The sequence below is a fragment of the Glycine soja genome, chromosome 1, assembly GCF_004193775.1.
Source record: "Glycine soja cultivar W05 chromosome 1, ASM419377v2, whole genome shotgun sequence".
Taxonomy (NCBI): Eukaryota; Viridiplantae; Streptophyta; class Magnoliopsida; order Fabales; family Fabaceae; genus Glycine; species Glycine soja.
The window spans coordinates 55,605,298-55,625,900 of NC_041002.1; the positions used below are offsets into that span (position 1 = coordinate 55,605,298).

The following is a 20,603-nucleotide window of genomic DNA, read 5'->3' on the forward strand; positions in this document are numbered from 1 at the left end:
AACCCTCCATGCGAGTTGCGAGCCTTCAATTTATAATCCTAGTCGGCCATATATGTCCATCATTCTCCTCGTAATTTCTTCTTTGACTAATCGATCTATATCTCTACGTTTTCCTATATAGATGTGATTTAATTTGATGTTGGATGAACTTGCACGTACGCATGCTTGATGGATTGGGATTTGCAAGCTATTGTGGGATGCACCAAAGCCCCTGCAGCCACCGTGATGGACAACCCGCATCTCATTTTTTCTCAACATTTCTGTCCTGAAGAACAAGATGACCTACTTTGCAATTTTCAGGAATTCTCAGAAACCACAACGGTGGTTGATGAATTAGAAGAGCTTTACAAACCTTCCTACCCTCGTCATGTTCATGACAACCCTCTTCCCGTCGTTGCAAATTCCCCACCTATCCTCGATGAAAAAGTCAAAGAACTCAAACCATCAGACAAAACAGCATCTAGATGTAAAAAAAGGTATTCATCATGCATCCAACTGAATTTGAAAATTGATACTACTATTTTTCTTTACATTAAAAGTGAAGATATTATATAATATTACTATTAATTTCTCAGCAAGAAGCGGCAGAAGAATAAGAGGGTGGTGACAGCTGCAGATGGTGTTTCGGACCCATGGGCATGGCGTAAATATGGGCAGAAACCAATAAAGGGGTCACCTTATCCTCGTAGCTATTATAGATGTAGCAGCTCCAAAGGGTGCTTAGCTAGGAAACACGTGGAACGGAGTCATTTGGATCCTGGAGTTTTCATAGTTACCTACACTGCAGAACACAGCGATCCTCACCCTACATGCAAAAACTCACAACAAAGAAAGAACAGTTCCACAATTCCACTTCCAACTACAAGAACTCGGGATGATCAACACACATTAATACCTGTGGTGGCGGAGGCTATCGAAGATGAGCATGAAGAAATTAAGGAGCTTAAGAAAGAGGAAGATTTTGTAGAAGGTGTTGGTTTCCAAGCATCGAAGTTGAGGAACTAAAAGGACTTGCATTAGATGACCGTGGCTTCGTGAATAGTATACATAGGTGGTTCGTCTCAACTCATGCAATCTAATTAACGTAGTGACATGTATTTCATAAATTTAGGCTTGCCATTTTTTCAAAGTGTGATTTGTTTTGTCTGTAGTAAATCTTTCGTTCTTCGTTGGGATACTTCCATGCAACTGAATATATATGAATAACCATTATCACTGCAACTAACGGTTTTAAATGATTAACTATATTTAGCCTTTTATTGTAATTAATTAACATTAACATACTGATACACTCTAAGTAATGATTTTTTTTTTTAAAAAAACTAAAAGTATTATTAGATTCTGCAAAAAAATATTTTTTAATGAAATTTTAACATATTTTATTGAAATTAAAATGAAAGTTATTTATTCAAGATAATAAAATAAGTAAAAACAAACAAACAAACAAATTCTTCTAAACAGACACGGCAATTTTGCAGCGATGGGATACTGTAGATACGTATAATGTATAATGTATTATTGCAATACTGTAGATACGTACGTTTTGAAATTTACCATCAGAGAGAGCGGAGTCTCCCCTCCACTTTACTCGTTGGGTGGTGGGCAAGTTCCCCGAGCGTTGTCCTTCAAAAAACAAGATGGCTTTGCCAAGAGTATCTGCATAGTCAGAATTATTTGCCGATGAACTCATGTAATGACTAGTCCATTATTAATGTGACTAGGCATGGCACACCACAAGAACAATACACCAATGAATACCAAATTGTACCCCATGATATATGACTCTCTTAACTAACTATGAAGGATTCAGCTAAAGTTGTTAGTATATATATAGAAATCACTATATAATGGGTTAGTACTTGGAGTTCGAGGACCAAGTTAACCTCCTAAAGCAAAGAAGATAAGAAGGTTTTGATAATTTTCTCATATTACAGAAGCGCTACTTACAATTATATATAGTGGATACTAGGGGACAAGTGCCCGACAACCAAAAAACGAAAAGATAAGTGAATCAAGGAATATCCTAACAGAATGATATTCCTATTATTCTCCACTACCTAAAGGCACGATCTGGTGCCTACTATCTAATGCGCGCTTCCATCACGTACGGTGCATGCTGCATGGGCCTCTACTATCCATGTTGTACGTAATCTTTTAAGTAAGCTGGGGTTGTGGCCTTTCTTTTGGGCCTCATAAAACTTACTTCCTATAGACCCTTGGTGCTATTCGTATCATTCCCGAGCCCATCAAGCAACACCTTGTCCTCAAGGTGGTGAGCAGCCTTAAGGACAGACCAATCCTCCCATGATGTTTCATCAAGATGCAACCCCAGCCATTGAACCAACACCATCTGTTTCAGACCTGAAGCTGAAGGGATACTCTTTGTTGCCATAATTGTTAATAGGGTAACCATCGGTTGATTGTCAAACGCCATTGGTGGTAGTTCCACAGTTTCTATAGGAGTAGAGGATTCTACATAGGGCTTAAGGATGGAACAGAGAAACACAGGGTGCATGCGTGATTGCTCAGGCAACTTCAGTTTATAAGCAACCTTGCCCATTCGTTCGATAACTTGGAACAATCCATAATAGCGCTTGGCAAGTTTCGAATATGTTGTGCCTATGGCATATATTTGTCGATGTGGTCACAGCTTTACCATGACCCAGTCACCTTCCTTAAACTCATGATCCCGACGATGAGTGTCTGCAATGGTTTTCATATGTGATTGTGACTTCAACAGCTTACGTCGCAGCAAAGTAAACACGGCTTCCCTTTGACTTAATAAGTCATCAACAACGTCAATTTTTGAAGTTCCTATGATATATTGAGGGAAGTTGGGGGGGCTTTCTACCGAAGGTAACCTCGAATGGTGACATGCCAGTAGTCGAATGGGAAAAGGTGTTGTATGACCATTCGGCCCATAACAAGAAACGCCCTCAGGAAGATGGTTTTCGATGGACAAATGATTGTAAATATTGCTCGACTACACGATTGGCAACTTCCGTTTGCCCATCTGTTTGAGGATGATAGGCCGAACTCATTCGAAGTTTGGTGCCGCTAAGGGAGAACAACTCCTGCCAAAATTTGCTGATAAACAATTGGTCACGATATGAAACCATACTTCTGGGCATGCCATGAAGTTTACCAACCAGCTCCATGAAAAGAAGAGCCACCACATGTGCAGTGTGATGCGTGGGAAGCATACCCAGGTGAAGGCCCTTCGAAAAGTGATCAATGATAACAAGGATGCATGTATGGTCGGGATACGCCAGAAGACCCACGATGAAATCCATCGACAAATCCTCCCAAGGTTGAGCTGGCACAAGTAGAGGACAAAGCAATTATGCAGGCTTCTAGGTCTCATATTTAGTATGTTGGCAGTTTAGGCAACTGACAAGGAATTTGCGAGTATCCTCATGGATGGTGCTCCAAATGAAATTGTCCTCTAAGTGGTTCAAGGTTTTTTTTATTCCCATATGCCCCCCTGCCGGGGATTGATGAAATTCAACAAGCAGTGCCCTAATGAAGGAGTTATTCGAAGGTAACTAGATGCGACCTCTGTGCATGATGAAATCTAGAGTTAATGAATACTCAGGATAAGTTGTAGGATTAGCATGGATATCATCACGAAGCTTAACAAATTCATCATTTGAAAGCAGCTCTTTGCGAATGTTGTCGAGGAATAAGAATTGCGGCATTGACAAGATGAAGAGAGACCTTGCGGACAACTCCATTGACCGCGAGAGAGCGTCGGCAACCACATTGGTTTTGCCTGTCCGATACTGGATCGTATAATCAAAGCCCAACAATCTTGCTAGATATCGGTGTTGTTTGGGAGTTTGAATCGCTTGGTTCATCATATCCTTCAGGCTACGGTGATCCGTTAATATCACAAAATGGTGCCCCAACAAGTATTGGCGCCACTTTTTGACGGCGGTGGTAATGGGGGCAAGCTCGCGGACATAGGTGAAGGAACTTAGCAATTTCGGGCAGAATTGTTTGCTGAAAAAGACTATCGAGTGTCCACCTTGCGAAAGAACGACGCCCATGCCCAACCTCGACGCGTCCGTTTCCACCACGAAAGGGATGGTGAAATCAGGTAAAGCCAACACCAGTGAGTGGTTGATGGCGTCTTTGAGAGCTTGAAAGGCAGAGGCAGCTTCCGAGGACCACACAAATTGGTCGTGGCCCAATAGCTTTGTTAGTGGTGTGGCCAAGGTGGCGTACCCTTTAATGAACCGGCGGTAGAAACCAGCTAAACCGAAAAAACCCCGTAGTGCCCTGGTTGTGCGCGGATGAGGCCACTGCTGAATGGCTTACACCTTGTCTGGTACGGGCTTGACACCTTCGTCGGATACCACATGACCCAGATATTCAATCTAGTTCTGAGCAAATGAGCACTTCGAGAGTTTGAGGGAGAATCGGCCAGCCACCAGAACCTGAAAAGCACTCTCCAAATGTACCAAGTGGTCAGTGAAATTTTTGCTATATATCAAGATATCGTCGAAGAATACGATGATATGTTTACGCAGGTAGGGTTGGAATAGCTGATTCATTGTAGCCTGGAAGGAGGACGGAGCATTGCATAGCCCAAAGGGCATCACGCGAAATTCGTAGTGACCATGATGGGTGCGAAAAACGGTCTTACTGATGTTGGCTTCATTCATCAAAATCTGATGATATCCCTGCATCAGGTCGAGCTTGGAAAACCATTTGGCGTCGTCGAGTTCGTCAAGCAACTCATCCACCGTGGGAATGGGGAAACGATCACGTATGGTTATGGCATATTGAGCTCGATAATCAACACAAAAACGCCACGAGCCATCTCGTTTCTTCACAAGTAATACCGGCAACGAGAAAGGGCTAGAGCTGGGTTGGATGAGGCCATGTTGAAGCATTGAAGCTACCTGGTTTTCAATTTCATGTTTCTGATAATAGGGATATCGGTGGGGTCGGATGTTAACTAGAGAAGAGTTGGGAAAGAGATTGATGGTATGGTTTGTTGGGCGAAAGGGGGGTAAGTCATTGAGGGGTTGAAACAGGGCAGCGTATTTGGTGGTTAAGGTGTTGATGGCAGTCAAGGGGTGCGAAACTAGTGAAGGTTGGGTTGGAGGGGGCTCAAGGAGAATGTGGAAGAAGGTATTGGTGGTTTAGGCGTGAAGGATCCACTAGAGCTGGGAAGGCGAGCCATGCTAAGGCGGGGCCTTCCATGTAGAAGGAAGCAATCGTGAGACGCTCATGGTCAGGGGTGGCATGATACTTAAAGAACTGAGTTATCTTGAATATCCAACCTGTTGGGTCAGACCCGTCGAAGCGGGGAACCTCTAGCTTCATATGGTGAGAGGGGTCCGAGGGTGACAATGTTGAAGGGTTTGTGGAAGAAGATGCAAGAGTATGTGGGGTGTGATGAGAGGTTTCAAATTGGGTCATACGATGAAGGAGATCATCAATTTTAGGGGACATGGAAAGATGGGAGGAGGTGAGTTTGGCAATGGTGTCTTCCAGGCGATCCACATTAGCTTTGGAACGAGTTGCCTCAGCCATTGCAATGAAAGCACCAACGTTAGTACTTGGAGTTCGAGGACCAAGTTAACCTCCTAAAGCAAAGAAGAGAACAAGGTTCTGGTAATTTTCTCATATATTGCAGAAGTGCTACTTACAATTATATATAGGGGATACTAGGGGACAAGTGTCCGACAACCAAAAAACGGAAAGATAAGTGAATCAAGAATATCCTAACAAAATGATATTCCTATTATTCTCCACTACCTAAAGGTACGATCTGGTGCATACTACCTAATGTGCACTTCCATCACATACGGTGCATGCTGCATGGGCCTCTGCTATCCATGTTGTACGTAATCTTATAAGTAAGCTGGGGTTGTGGCCTTTCTTTTGAGCCTCATAGAACTTGCTTCTTGTAGACCCATGGTGCTATTCGTATCATAATGCATATGAGAATTAATCAAAGTCAGACTAAATGAGTCACAGAGATAGCTAGGTTACATGGTTTAAGTGTTGCATGGACAATAGATATATTAATTCTGAACCCCCATTCCCTATTAACACCATATCATGTTGTTTTTCGTGTTTGTGATGTCTTCTTCTTCGTATGCGACTCCTTCATGATTGCCAAGATTTCTTTTTTGGGAGTTTACCTAAGATTATCGATTTTCATACAGAAAGTGGCACAATAAATTTTGATAATTTTTATCTCTTGAGGTTAATCCCATGACTTATAATTATGGAAATATCTTATTTTTAGTATAAAAACTATAAAATAATTTATAAATGAAATATTTAATATTTGAAATTATTTTTTCATTATGTTCAATATATATATATATATATATATATATATATTAAAATTTTGTCTAAAAAATTAAAAATAAGGATAAAATAAAAAATAAATCCAATTTTAAACACCGATTGAATAATAAATAAGTTAATGTTAAACACATTCCATATCTGAAAAATATGAAAAATACTTAATATTTATTTTCTTATAAAGGAATAAAAAATTAAGTAAAAAAGACTAAAATTATTCATAAGAAACTGCAAAAAGCAAAGTAAATTAGATGAGATAATTTATCTCTTACAAAATAATATTCCAATCCAATTTACCAAAAAAGTGTGATTTGTGATAATAATATAGATAGGGAGAGGAAGGAAGGTAGAAGTGGGGTTCTTTCTGGGTATAAAGCAAAGCGTGTTTGGGTACGGGGGAAAGCAAGGGATGATTTGAAGAGAAGAGTCTAGAAACAACACAACACAACGCGAATGGCTACGGCGCTGGAGAAGAAAGCGAAGGAGGCATTCTTCGACGACGAATTCGGTCTGGCCGTCGATCTCTACTCTGAAGCCATACGATTGGATCCGAACGACGCCAATCTCTTCGCGGACAGAGCCCAAGCCCATATCAAACTCAACGCTTTCACTGAAGCCGTTTCCGATGCCAACAAATCCATCCAATTAAACCCTTCCTTGCCCAAGGCCTATCTTCGTAAAGCCACCGCTTGTATCAAACTCCAAGAATATCACACCGCCAAGGTAGCGCTTCAAAACGGTGCCGCTTTTGCCCAAGACGATTCAAGATTCGCCAACTTGATTCAACAATGTGATCGCTGCATTGCAGGTCAGCTTACTAAAACCTCCTCTTGTTTAGGTTTCAAGTGAAGTGTGAATTTCACATTTGCTTTCTTGAATTTCATTTACCAGAGGAATCAAGTGGCCTTACTAGCACCTTGTCTTCCCATTTGAGCAATAGAAATCATGGGATGACTAAAGAAGAAGCTGAAGGAGACAGTTTGCTTTCCCAAAAGAATGAAGCCACACTAAACAGACCAAAATACAGGTTCTCACTTCTTTAATCCCATGCTCTTATTTCTTAACTTACTAAATTCGTTATTAATTCAACAAGATAACTTATTTCCGTCTTCTCATTTTTTCTGCCATGGCTTTACCTACAATTCCCATGGAGATGGTTGATAGGAAACATTATGTAGAACATTTTAAATGATAATTTATAATCATATTACTAGGTCCATGTTTTGATTAAGCTTATTATCGGATCATCAAAAAAAGCTTTTAATCAAGACCTTCCTGGGATAGCTTTTCTTTTTAATGATTATTTCCCCCAAAACAAAGGGCTTTTCAGATATGCACTAGGGGGGTCCCTTTACCCGTGTGATACACTTTGTTGATATGTCATGTGACAATGTTAGAAACTTTAATTGAATTTTTTTTTTTGGTATGTCTGTCTCTCTTGTAGTTGTATGTATGCATATTTCTATTTGTATATATGTATGTTGAAATTGCCGCCTCAATTATCTGGTAACCTGTTCGTTATGCTTAACCAGGCATGAATACTACCAGAAGCCAGAAGAAGTGGTTGTGACAATATTTGCAAAAGGAATATCAGCAAAAGATGTGGTTGTTGACTTTGGTGAACAGATTGTAGGTTTATATAATGGATGCTTCGTTTTTTCCTTTACTTATCCTTGCTTGATTTCTTCATGTTTTACATATATAACTCTCCAGATAACTTGAAGTACTTTAACATTACAGCTTAGTGTTACTATTGACGTTCCTGGCCAAGATGCCTATCATTATCAACCTCGATTGTTTGGAAAGGTAACTAATTTATATTGTCTGTGCTTGGTCATATGCTATCTTATTGAATATTGCATACAATAAGATACCGTTCACTTGTCCGTGCTTGGTGATATACTATCTTTTTGAATATCGCATACAATAGATACCATTTTCTGACAGTGACAAAAAGGTGCTGCTTTATCTACCTTGAGCTTGTGTGCTTATTTCACCATGATGTAGACATTGGATACATAATAAAACATTTTTTTGCTTGGTGGGTCTGAGGGGTCTTTATTGATTCCTCTTACTATTTTTTAAGATCCTGTATTGGGACACTTCAATTATAGAATTAAGGGATTCATTTGGAATAAATTGGTGTAGAATTCCTTTTAACATTGTAAATTAATATCATTCTAAACAAGCTTCATCCAAGATTTTGTTAGTTAATGAAAGGAATTATTTTTTTGTTAACATTCCAAACATTTGATCAAGTATGTAACTTGGTTGATTAAGAACTTTATTCAATAGATTTATCTTTTTGGATACTAGCAAGGCATTCAATTTGCTCATTTTTTTGATGAATTTGTTTATTTTATGTATATTTGCATATTATTTCAGAATGAGGTGTTTGGGATGTGGGCTGGTGCTACCTTAACTTCAGTGTTTGCGTGAATGTGAGGGTGATTGTTAATCAGGAAACAACTGCTTGATTGTATTCTTTCAATTTGAAAATAAGCTATTTATTACTGTGGGAATTGGCAAATGGCAACATAAATATCCAAATTCATTATTAATTTATTAGTAACTTAACCTTCTTTTTCCTTCTGCACGAGCAAAACAGATCATTCCCAACAACTGCAGAGTTGAGGTGTTGTCAACCAAAATTGAAATCCGTCTTGCAAAAGCTGAAGCTATTAATTGGACATCTCTGGAATATGGCAAGAATACACTTCCCCCAATAATAAATAGGCCGATAGGTGAGATGACTATTTATTTAGTTTATCCTTTTTGTGATTCTGTTAGGATCCAATTGCAAGGTATGGGACTTGAGTCCGATGTTGGAAGTGTGAGATTATAGTGTGAGGTTTATAAGGCCTTGGGCTCTCCAACTACACAACTTGCTTTTGTGGTGTGATTCTCTCAAGGTTCTTATCAATTGGTATCAGAACCTTTTACCATGTCTCTTGGCTGCAAACAAGCTGCACTGGTGGTGACAACAGCATTATAGTGTTCGCCCAGGACTGGTAAGAAGGGCTAGTGCACAGCCAGCCAGCATGGGCTCAGTGGCTGTGGAGTGCAGTGGGATGTTAAGATCCAATTGCAAGTTATGGGACTTGAGTCCCACAAGTATGGCATTTTAATGTGGGGTTTATAAGGTCTTGTGCTCTCCAACTACAACAGCTAGCTTTTGTGGTGTAGTTCTCCCTAGGTTCTTATACCTTTGGTATTTGCCATAACTGTTAATTGAATAAATGAAAATGTAACCTGCTGCTATTACTTTCCTGATGGTGAGCTTACTCTCGATGTGTATCTATGCAGTTCAATCTGAAAGGGCTTCATACCCATCACCAAAACCAAGGACAAAAGATTGGGATAAGTTGGAAGCTCAAGTGAAAAAAGAGGTTTGCCAGCCCCCAGCCCCCCCAGTTTTGGATAATGCAATTAACTTTGTGTACTTGTTTGTCTGTACATCAACAAAATATTTTTATGTCAGCAAAATGGGCTAATTATGGCAATGTATTTGTTGATGTGATTGTGTTTTTACTGGCGTGTCTCAATTCCTCACCAGCAGTGAGAGTCAATAATGTTGGCATGCTGATGGATGGGTGTAGTGTTTGCATTAATTTGAAATATTCAGGATTTTAAAGTGGACACAGGACCAAATAAATTTTGGTTGAACTGGAGGACCTGAATTGTAAACCTACATGATATGTGTTTATAATAAAAAAATTCCAAAGAGTATACATCAAGATCAAACAGAATCTGTACCTCACTACCTCATCATTTTGTGGAACATGTTTAAACAATATTGACGAAAATGTGGTCTGCTATTCAGGAGAAAGAAGAAAAGCTTGATGGTGATGCTGCTTTGAATAAATTGTTCCGTGATATTTACCAAAATGCAGATGAGGACATGAGGAGAGCAATGAGCAAGTCTTTCGTAAGATATCCATTCTTTGCTTGCTTTGAAATTCATGCATTTTATTTCTGCCAATTGTTCTTAGTTTTTGAAATCATTAAAATTTTTCCCCATTTTCCTTTTTTTAATTGTGCTTTCTTTAGTTGGAGTCAAATGGAACAGTGCTATCAACTGATTGGAAAGAAGTGGGATCAAAGAAGGTGGAAGGCAGTCCCCCAGAAGGTATGGAGTTGAAAAAATGGGAGTATTGATTCGGTACTTAAATATTCATTTGAGCTGATGCTTGTGAGAGTTCAAGTTTGTCTCCTCCCAACCTCCTGCCAAAAAAGAAATTCTGTAATTTCTTGTTATTATTTTGTGTTAAGAGAAATTAATTAGCTGGGATAATGACCTAATTTGCTTTTGCTGTGGAAGTGGATTTTATTTTATTGGTATATGTTGATAATGGTAAACATGATGAAAATCCGGTTTTTAGTTTTTATTTATTTTTTCTCAATTAAATATTGGAAATACTAAGTAATGAAGATCAGCTTAAGCAAAGATGCCTCCCTACAAGTTCAACATTTGTAAAGTCAGACTGAGATTTTCAAAATTTCAGGGATTTTTAAGACTAACTTGATTGTTTACTCTAGAGGGTGACAGGAAAAAGTATTCCAGTCCTTGGGCCACTGAATCTTATAAGTCAATAAGAAAAAAATCATTTCTCAAACACTTTGATCAAATAAATTTGTAAACTTATCAAAAAATTAAAAACTAATTAAAATAACTTAATTAACATATATGTAATTTACTTGTATATAGACTTAAAAAACTTTATCCTATTTATTTTTTTAAAGATAATTTCTCATTCAAAATAAGAAATATATTAAATTAATACTATATTTTTTATTGGTAGGAATAAAAAAATTATTTAAAATTTACAATAACTCACTTATCAATTTTTCATGTTTAACCAATTAAACTAGATTAATAAGATAGTATTAAAGATAAAATTAAAGAGTTAAGATGCCTACGAGGAAAGACATAACATGTTCTATGCGTACATTGATCATAAACCACAAAATACCAATTATATATGATTTAAATATATTAGGTTATTTTTAGACTATTACCTAAAAATTCATTTTTTTGTCAAATAATTGTCTAAAAAAATATTTTAATTTACTACTTATCGTTTAGTCCCCATTTTATTAAGTGATAACGTGACAGACAGAATGCGATAGATAGTAAATTGAAACAAAATTTTCAAATACTTAATTGAAAAAAAAATATTAAGTAATAATTTAAAAATGATATTTTTCAAATATGAAAAACTTAATTAAATTAGATTTAAATTGTGTTTCATTCTTCAATTATACATCCATCTTAATTCTTATCTAATATCAATCTTTTTGGGTGTCTCCTTATTTGTTGGAGTTCAAGAAACACAACAAAATGCATGATCTCCTCCCTATTGACTAGTGAAGTACAATAATTAAAAATATTTTTAACATAAAACATAATATTATCTAAAATAATATTCATAAAAATCACATATCTTATATTTAGTATTTTTATATAGTTTTAATATATACTAATAAGACAATTTTTTTTAACAAATATTAATTTATTAATTTTATTAAAAATATTAGTTGAAGAATTCGAACTCAATCTCTCTCCCCTCCCTTCACCCTTCCCCAATCAGAGTCAACCTTACATCTCTCTGGTAAGATAAAATTATCTCTAGATATTTTCATTTTTTTTCCTCCCACTACCCTAAACCATTACTATTTATTTTGTAAAACTTCAATCAATCCCACCACTCTCGATGGGGTTTTGTCCGAAAATAATTTCAAAGAAAAGATGAAAACCATGAGACTTACATAAAAATAAAAAACCTTTAATATGTCTGTCTGGTTATAGTCAAAATATATATTGCCACAAGATAACTGTATTTACAGCCTATCAAAGATGAAATTCAGGTGCAGCTTTCTTTAAGTCTTCCAATGTGTGAGTGAAGCCTTGCAGAAATGTTATCTACTGGAAGAACGATTATGAGCATTTGCATTTCTATTGTTTGCAATAAGCACATCCTGTTGGGTCGTGGCGGGTTGCAAAGAGGAAATACCGGTCCGTCGAATGGGTTGTGGACCTGGTGGCCTTGAATTTTGACCTTGTGTTGGCGTAATTATTCGCTGTGCAATAGACTCATCATTAAGCTGACTTAAATCTAGACTTCCACGCATTCGTCCAGTGGGAGCCCAATTCTGTTCTGATTGCGAACTGAATAATTCTTCAGGCCTAGAAACTGACTGTGCTGTATTTCCTCTTTGCTCTGTTGTTAACCCGTGGAAAGGGGTGCCTGCTACGGTACTTTGATTTTGAACCAAAACAGATGGCCTGGCAGGCTGGTTAGCAACCATACCTCTAGCTTGATGGCTATGAGTAGTAGCTCCAGATGTTGGAACATTCCTAGCATGGGAACTACCTTGTCCAGCAGCCAGTGAAGCACCCCTGGCTGCCGCCTGAAAATTCCCAGATTGCGGAACACCTTGCTGGATGTGGGGCCATTGGGCATTAGATGATCTTGGTGGGGGTGGCCGGAGATTCAGAGCTTGCTGCAGATGCAAATTTCTAAATTCAGAAAACGCATTTGCTCTGTATTGGTTCTGCGGTTGAGTTGGTGCTGACGTATTTATAAGTGGTCCCCGATTCTGATTTCAATGGAAAGTAAAAGGTAAGTACAAGAGCCATAACACAAAGTAAAACATAAAAGTAAGGTTCTTCTAATGATTTTCAACTTCACAATGAAAGAAATTAATTATAGGCATCAATGATTATTACAGTATAAGAAATGAAGATTAACAAACCAATACAATGTATAATAGGACATACTCACATCTCCAAAGGTTCCCCCAGAGCATCTACATGCTCACCTTTTTTTTTAATATAAATTTTAGCAGACTTTTCTTGATTTCTCAATGGTATATGATTTCAAGATAGTGTACACTTGTTTTAAGATGAAGAACATCTTAATCTTATCACTTATAAGTGTAGAATCTCAAGGTTGATTTTTTTTTTTTTTTGCAAGGAGTTTTGATAAAAGAGCATGCAGTTGATCCATGAGAGAATCCAATTACATAACAGAGTTAACAACATGAGTATGTTAATATGGATATGTGATCACACAAAAACTGATATGATAGAAATTCAAAAATTGGTTAAGGTGGTTTGGATAGTACAGAGTATGCCACTAAAAGCACCGGAGATCAAATGATTTTTAACCCTAGGAAAAGGGGTAAAGGGAGATCAAGAAAAACATTGGAAAAAATTATTGAAAGAAATCTCATAGTAAATAATATCCCTAAGAATTTGGTTTTTAACCAAATCCATTGGTATCGTATAATCCATGTAGTTGACCTTACCTGATGGGATGACTATTGTTAATTTGGAAACAAAATTTTTAAACAATGTTAAGTTCAGCACATCTTTTTGATGATTGAGTGTTTACGTTGTCATGTTTTCCTTTCAAGGTACCACAAGATATCAACACTGAAAGTTAAGGAACACATAACATAAAACAGCAGGTTGTCACTAAGGTACAGATTAAATATACAGTGCATCCTCAAAAGAAGCTACTAAAAAAAAGGAGTAATAATATAGTACTAACAAACCAAACCTGTGTTGCAGTGTGATGCTGAAATGCAGGTGAATTTACACCTGAGACCTGAGGCAGATTCATTGGGGTTCGAGAAAAATGTTGTTGTCTTTCCGTATCACTTAGTATGGCATTCAAAGTATCTACAGAGGTAGGGTTGGACAAAGAAATATGAGGAGTAGCAGAGGAATTGCTAGGTAGCAAGGAACTATTCAAATTAGTTATTGAATTTTGCTGTGGTCCCAATGCCTGAGATTGGACTGGGAGGGCCTGAACAGCTACCGGAGTCCTATGAATATGTCTTGGTGCTGAGGATGATCTGCCATACTCGTTAACTGAATTCATATGATTCATCTGCATCTGCAAGTTGTTTGGTCCCAAAAATTGATTATGCATGGCAGAGTTAACAACAGGGTTATTGTCATGACCAGCAGATTCCTGACTAAATGCAGGAGAAACAGTATCAGGCAGAACAGGTAGCTCAGAATTACCAACTGTTGGGGTATCAGACCTACTACGGACAAAACAAACTCCAGGCCAAAAGTCATCTATTTGAGTGGCAACATTTTGATTAGCACCAGTAGAGTTCATACCCAAGGAAGTTGAATTTGGGGTGACAAACTGACTATGAATAGATGCCGGGGTAGGTTTTCTTTCTACAATATCACAAGAGCCCACTGTATCCAAACCATCATCATCTTTGGTGAGGTCAACAGTACCAGGAGGGCAAGTAGATTCTTGTGGTTGAGTTTGTTCCTTTTCACAATTGCGTGCCTTCTTCTGCATCTTATCCACATCATGATCCTTTTCCAAGACTGCCTTCCATGATCCATTAGCAAGGACAATCACTTCCGTAATGTTCTCACCAACATTTTTCAGGATCTTTATTTAAAAAGAAAAAAATAATTAGAGGCTTTTATTTTTCAACTCCCTTCCTGTTCAACCTTTCATTAATCCCTAGGGTCAATTTGGTGTACCCTTAAACTTTTTTATGTGTGTAGTGGTGGTACGAGATTAATACAAAACTATAAGCCAAATTTTTCACTCCCAATCTTAAGGTGATACCAATAACCAAACTGACTCTAGGTGTGAGAGGATAAACAACATAATACTCAATTGAAGGATTAAAGAAGTAAATCAACTTGCCTCAACCATGTTTCGGTCAAGACGAATATCAGCATAACAGACATTCTGAATGCAATGAGGGCAGCGCCAGGATGGCCTTTTTGAATTCATATTAATGAAGTTGTCAAAGTCAAAACACTACAATAACGAGAGAAGACAAATGTCAGGCCGAAGGGATGACACAAATAAGGAATATATAAACATACACGTACAACCACACCACAGACAGACTTATAGCAATTAACCAGGTCATAAAATTTTCACTTTATCATGAGAAGGTATTATTCTAGATACATTTAAGCAAATTTTACTATTTTAGTACTTTTATCCATACTAAATACCAGAGAGAGAATGGCATAAGTTGCAGTGACAATTTGCTGCACATTAAGTGATGCTAATGCAGGAATAGTCACCTGGAAATGTTTGCATGAATGCCCTTTAACAGGAGTCTTGATACGTGTAAAGCTGTTTTGTACAGATAAAACAAGACCATCAACTCTTGTCAAAAACGACATTTAGAAAAGAGAAGGACAATCATAAAAAAAAGAGATGAAAACCCAATGTACTTTATAGATAACTGAACAAATTATCTTAAGCATAATTTCTGCAGAGTAAAGCATTCCAGTAAAAAGGAAATAAGCCACAAAACAAGTGTAACTGAAGAGTGATAGATTAAGAAACAGACTGCTGGGTTCTGGATGAAAAAGTATAAATATAATATTCATTATTATGGTTATTTGATAGCAAACATCATTAGGAAAATAGAAATCAGGATAAAAAGAAAAAAAATCCCAATAAAATATTTTTAATATTTTAGATTTATTAATTAATTTCATAGATATTCTATCAAGTACTCTGTACACGACAACCACATAACCATTTTCATTCATATCTAACTGTAGCCCAATAGAGAAAGGTACCAGAAGTGAAAATAGGGCATAAGTTCCATTAAAGTGAAATTACAAAAAAAAAATAGCACTGAATGAATAAACTATATAATTAATAATTTAATATTAGAGATCAGCTAATTAAAGAGGACTTGTTACCTCTGACTTTCTACAATGAACACATAAAGTAGTTCTAACTAAAATTCCAACACAAACATGGCCAAAGGAAACTAGATTTAGCCAAAACATTATTAGACCATCAACATATTAATTGTGAACAGATACAAAGGATAACAGCACAAAGGACTAATTCCCCCATTCTTCTAATTCAAGGTCGGCTAAGGGTAAAACTTTCTAATGGACTAGATCCAGAGACAGTGAGAGACTAAAATGGATTTCTAATAACAACTACCATCTATGTTTACTACTATGCCCAATCTAAAGATGGAATTTCTAGCGACTGACAAAGCAAAGGAATCAAGAAAGAAAAGGTTATCATTGATCAGTGTCATGAACAAAGAAGATCACAACATACCTTATTGGACAATTAAGTGAAATCTGTGAAGCCCCCTCAATAATATCTGAATCTATATATAGGCAAAAAGATAATGAATTAGCAATGGTGGATTAATAAATATAAATAACAATAAGATGTAGTATTAAAAAAAACCCCACAGTTCATCCAAAATATCCAAATTATACCTGAATCAACAGATGTAACAGCAGGCTGAAGATAATCTTGAAGAACTGGATCCTCAAGAAAAGGTGTAAAACTCATATAGGCAACAAGTACAACATAACGACCTTCACAATGATAATGGTTACAACACAGTAAGATGCATATATCGATAGCTATTAGGATGACAGGGAAGAACAGTAGTTTTAAATGCTTACCATTGAACTGGCCCACAGCTTGAAGAAGATTTGTCCCAAATTTAAGCATACCAGTCACATTAGTTGGCACCTGTGGTCCAGGATCCTAATTAACAAAATGACAAAGATAGAAGTTGATGTCATACCCAAGAAAAAAATTCCAAACTAAATGTTTAAGAATGTATGAACAAATATACAACAGACCATTTGAACATTAGTCCTATTAAGTACTCCTTTTCCATTGAGGAGAAAACTACAACATATACAATAAAAGTCAGTCAGCATCAATGTAGACACCCTCCACTCATTTAAAATGTTTAAAAGCAGCCATACTTCACTTGCTGAGGATTTATGAGGCATGCTGATGTCTCAATGTTATCTGTTTGTGCCACCAATAAAAACTGCAGTTGAAGAATGCAATATAACTCAGAACAAAAATCAAAAAGAGAAAAAAATAGTAACAGGTGTATTCAAATTACAAATAAAAAAAATCAATTAATACTATTATTGATAAGCCAAAGAAAATAGATAGTGACCGAAGGTACAAAAGAAACTAAAATATGCTAAACCTTAGATCAAATTATGAAGCAAGCAACATCTTCAAATATGAGGAGAGAAGGAAAGAAGTTTCTAGATATATTTGACAATTCCCAAAAGATACAAATCCTAACATGAATGTACAGGTTAATCCTAATAAATGAAAATTAGAAACTTTGGGCAATATAATACATTCTAATAATTATAAAAACTACAAGGATGTGTATAGGAAAGAGAACAGATATTCCATCCTGAATTAGTTATTTACGTAATTACCCCTGAAGCTGGTGAATGGATGTCAATCGTTCTCATATTGCAAGCTGCTAAAATGACTTAGTAGGCAGGCCCTATGTTAAAACTAGGAGAAATTGTCACACAATGGTTTGCGAAAGGGAGAGTAGTGCAAATATACTAAGCCCATTAAAAATAATTTCTTCCAATAAGGCGGTACGTTTGGTGAAGAATAGGAAGATCATTAGGGTTCAAAGGTGCTAGTGAAGCGGGATGGTATTGGCCTACCATATGAAGGCATGAAGGTGCCAATGGTGGCTGATACTATGGGCAGAAGAAAAAATGGCCTTAATGAAGGCAGCAAATAGAGGGCACAATGAAGTTGTTAAATGCTGCAGTGAAGCAGTGTGGTTTTGGCCTACGTATGAAGGCATGAAGGTACAGACAAAGGTGCCAATGGTGGCTGATGCTCTGGGGCCTGAGCAGAAGCAAAAAATGAGCATAATGAAGGCACCAAATGTTTCAATGAAAGCAGCAAATAGAGGGCAAAATGAAGGTGCCAAATGCTGCAATAAAGACAGTGAATAGAGGACATAATGAAGGTGTCAAATGCTGCAAGAAAGATGGTGAACAGAAGGTACAACATAAGTGCCAAATGCTGCAATTAAGGCAGCGAGTAGAGGGCACAACAAAGTTATCAAATGCAGCAATAAAGGCAACCAAGAGGGCTGCAATGAAGGTGGCTAGGGTTTTTTCCGCAGAAGCAGAGTTCCTAGATTGGGAGCTTTGCCATCAAGTTTAAAACGGAAGATAATAAGCTTTGATACCATCTTGAAATATGAGGAGAGAAGAAAATGAGTTTACAAAATATTATTTGATGATTCCCAAAATATACAAGCTCTAACATGAATATATATGATAACCCTAATAAATGAACATCTAGTCACACAAACCATGTTTAACAAAACAAGCCAATTCTTACAATTTTGTCTTTAAGAACTTCACTCTTGGTAATATGAAAATCAACCACGGAAGCTCCATATCCAGGCTGCATTGCAGGTAAAATCATGTTAAATACATTCTCAACATGAAATAAGAACCAAATTGACAAATCACAAGGAACTACTTGGGCTTCAATCGATGCAAGTATGGGACCCAATTTAAATTTAGGATAGAACCTGCAAGAAAATTCACATGTAGGAAAATTATTACTATTTCGGGTAAAATAAAGTGATAAATTCAAATGCACTATTTCTTATAGGTCTTTTTGTTTTTCCAAGTTGTGATTCTTGTCTATGGTGATAGTTGCAACTAGCAAGATACAAAAAACACATAAAGCTAAATAGTGTTGTCTATATTAGAAAAAGAAAAGATGTAGCTGAAGTTGAAGATATGTAGAAGAAGTTCGTAGGACCCTACTTCTGCATTATTGTTGATATTGCAGTACTGCAAGATCTAGGTCCAACATTAATAGTCCCCAAACTGCTGTAGACCTTTCTGATCTACACTACACAAAGATGATGGTAAGAAAACATGACAATTAGAAGCCACCGTATGGCAAAGAAGAAAAACTAACATATAAGCAAACCTCATCAGCAATAGTAACAAGTTCTTCAGATTCTTTTGTTTGGAACCATCCAATTTCACAAGCATTCTATAATTATGAAAAGTGTCAGTAGGAAATTCAAAACTGTATAAATGTCATGGTGCATAACTTCTGGAAGTTTATAGAGAAAAATATTAAAGATAAGCTCAAAAGACCTAGTATAAATACAATGTCACATTTTGGTCATAGTGATATAGATGAGATGAGTGGTGACATAAGAACCAAAATTCTGCAAGAACTAAAAAAACATTCAGAATCAGATATCTGCATAAACTTTCATGATTTCATAGTTTCAACACAATTATTCTTGCCAAAATATTATAATTCCTGAAAAACTTCGCCAAGTAACAGCTAATAGCGATGAGCAACAACATCGTAAAATGAACGTACCTTTATAGATATCATCAATACCATCATAGCCGCTTGCGAACATTCATCATTTTTTAGTTGACATATCTACATGGGAAGGGGAAAAAGTAAAAGCATAAAACATAAATGAACATCATAATTAAAGAGTGAAAAAAAAAGGCACCCACACGACACAATGCAATGGGAATCATCACCTGTTTCACAAGTAGTGGCAGTTCATGAGCCTTGGGTGGAGTTTCGCCATTGGCAAGTGCATAATCAATGCCTCTGTAAAATGTCAAAAGCAAACCTAGTAAAAAGCCCAGCACATTTGTAACAAGACTGAAACTTGATCCGACTCTAGCAAAAAGTGCATTATTTGGAATGCGTGACAAAAAATATAAGATTAGAAAATACGGACCGAGAGAGGGAGAGGCAGAGGTTGTAAAATTCGTAAGGCTCGCCTCGGTTGCCAGGTTGAGCAATCCAAGACAAACGGTCCGCAACTTTGTTGATTCTGAACAAGTTCACCACTGACGGCGACGTATCCGATGTCAACGCCGGCAAACTGTTGTTCATTTGCACTCGAGCTCCGTCGTCGTTTTCTTCCCCAAGAGAGGTTTCCAATCTTGCTGATTCGTAAATTCTCAACAGCTCAAGTGAACACTGTTTACTGCTTGGATTTGGAAGTAAATCACCACCCGAATTGGTTGGAGCAAGCCGGATCGGGTTCAATATTACAACTTGGGTAATTACGGGTGGGTAAATTCGGATCGGGTTTCGGGTAACCCAAAAGGTTGAACGCAACCCATTTCATTTGCGAATAAGAGCAGTGAGGGCACGAAAACAAAAATCAGAGATAGATATGAACCACTTCTCTCCTACTTCAAAATCCATTCGGGTTTTGTAAGGTGAACCCGTACCCGATTTGATTTGTCTCGGGTTGACTACTTCAGAAATACCTTTGGTCTGCGAAATCGGTCAAGTGGAATCTATTTTTATCGGGTTGGATTGGTTGACGGGTTAGCCCGACACATGTTCACATGCAGTAATATCTTTTTTTTTTATTTAACTAGGTGTACCAGTGCAAAAACACGACCAATGTAAAAAAGAAGAAAAAGGCAC

The 20,603-nt window shown here is 37.1% G+C and overlaps 3 protein-coding genes across 3 annotated transcripts; 2 read left to right on the top strand and 1 right to left on the bottom strand.

Moving 5' to 3' along the window:
* Positions 1 to 1,150, top strand: LOC114405908 (WRKY transcription factor 22-like). Its single transcript, XM_028368435.1, has 2 exons — positions 1 to 476; positions 576 to 1,150. Exons 1-2 carry the CDS (start codon positions 169 to 171, stop codon positions 1,003 to 1,005), a joined length of 738 nt encoding a protein of 245 aa, XP_028224236.1. The 5' UTR covers positions 1 to 168; the 3' UTR covers positions 1,006 to 1,150.
* Positions 1,151 to 6,638: 5,488 nt separating this feature from the next.
* LOC114425077 (protein SGT1 homolog A-like) lies at positions 6,639 to 10,717 on the top strand. The gene is made up of 8 exons (XM_028391836.1): positions 6,639 to 7,135; positions 7,219 to 7,354; positions 7,860 to 7,956; positions 8,068 to 8,133; positions 8,936 to 9,071; positions 9,634 to 9,716; positions 10,151 to 10,255; positions 10,378 to 10,717. Exons 1-8 carry the CDS (start codon positions 6,781 to 6,783, stop codon positions 10,483 to 10,485), a joined length of 1,086 nt encoding a protein of 361 aa, XP_028247637.1. The 5' UTR covers positions 6,639 to 6,780; the 3' UTR covers positions 10,486 to 10,717.
* Positions 10,718 to 12,075: 1,358 nt separating this feature from the next.
* LOC114425087 (E4 SUMO-protein ligase PIAL2-like) lies at positions 12,076 to 20,291 on the bottom strand. The gene is made up of 16 exons (XM_028391848.1): positions 19,900 to 20,291; positions 19,694 to 19,766; positions 19,521 to 19,586; positions 19,113 to 19,178; positions 18,944 to 19,026; positions 18,651 to 18,702; positions 18,507 to 18,572; positions 17,090 to 17,157; positions 16,961 to 17,009; positions 16,778 to 16,862; positions 16,586 to 16,687; positions 16,419 to 16,470; positions 15,410 to 15,461; positions 15,018 to 15,134; positions 13,893 to 14,753; positions 12,076 to 12,927 (listed from the first exon to the last, which is right to left on the bottom strand). Exons 1-16 carry the CDS (start codon positions 20,055 to 20,057, stop codon positions 12,247 to 12,249), a joined length of 2,631 nt encoding a protein of 876 aa, XP_028247649.1. The 5' UTR covers positions 20,058 to 20,291; the 3' UTR covers positions 12,076 to 12,246.
* Between the last annotated feature and the right edge of the window lie 312 nt (positions 20,292 to 20,603).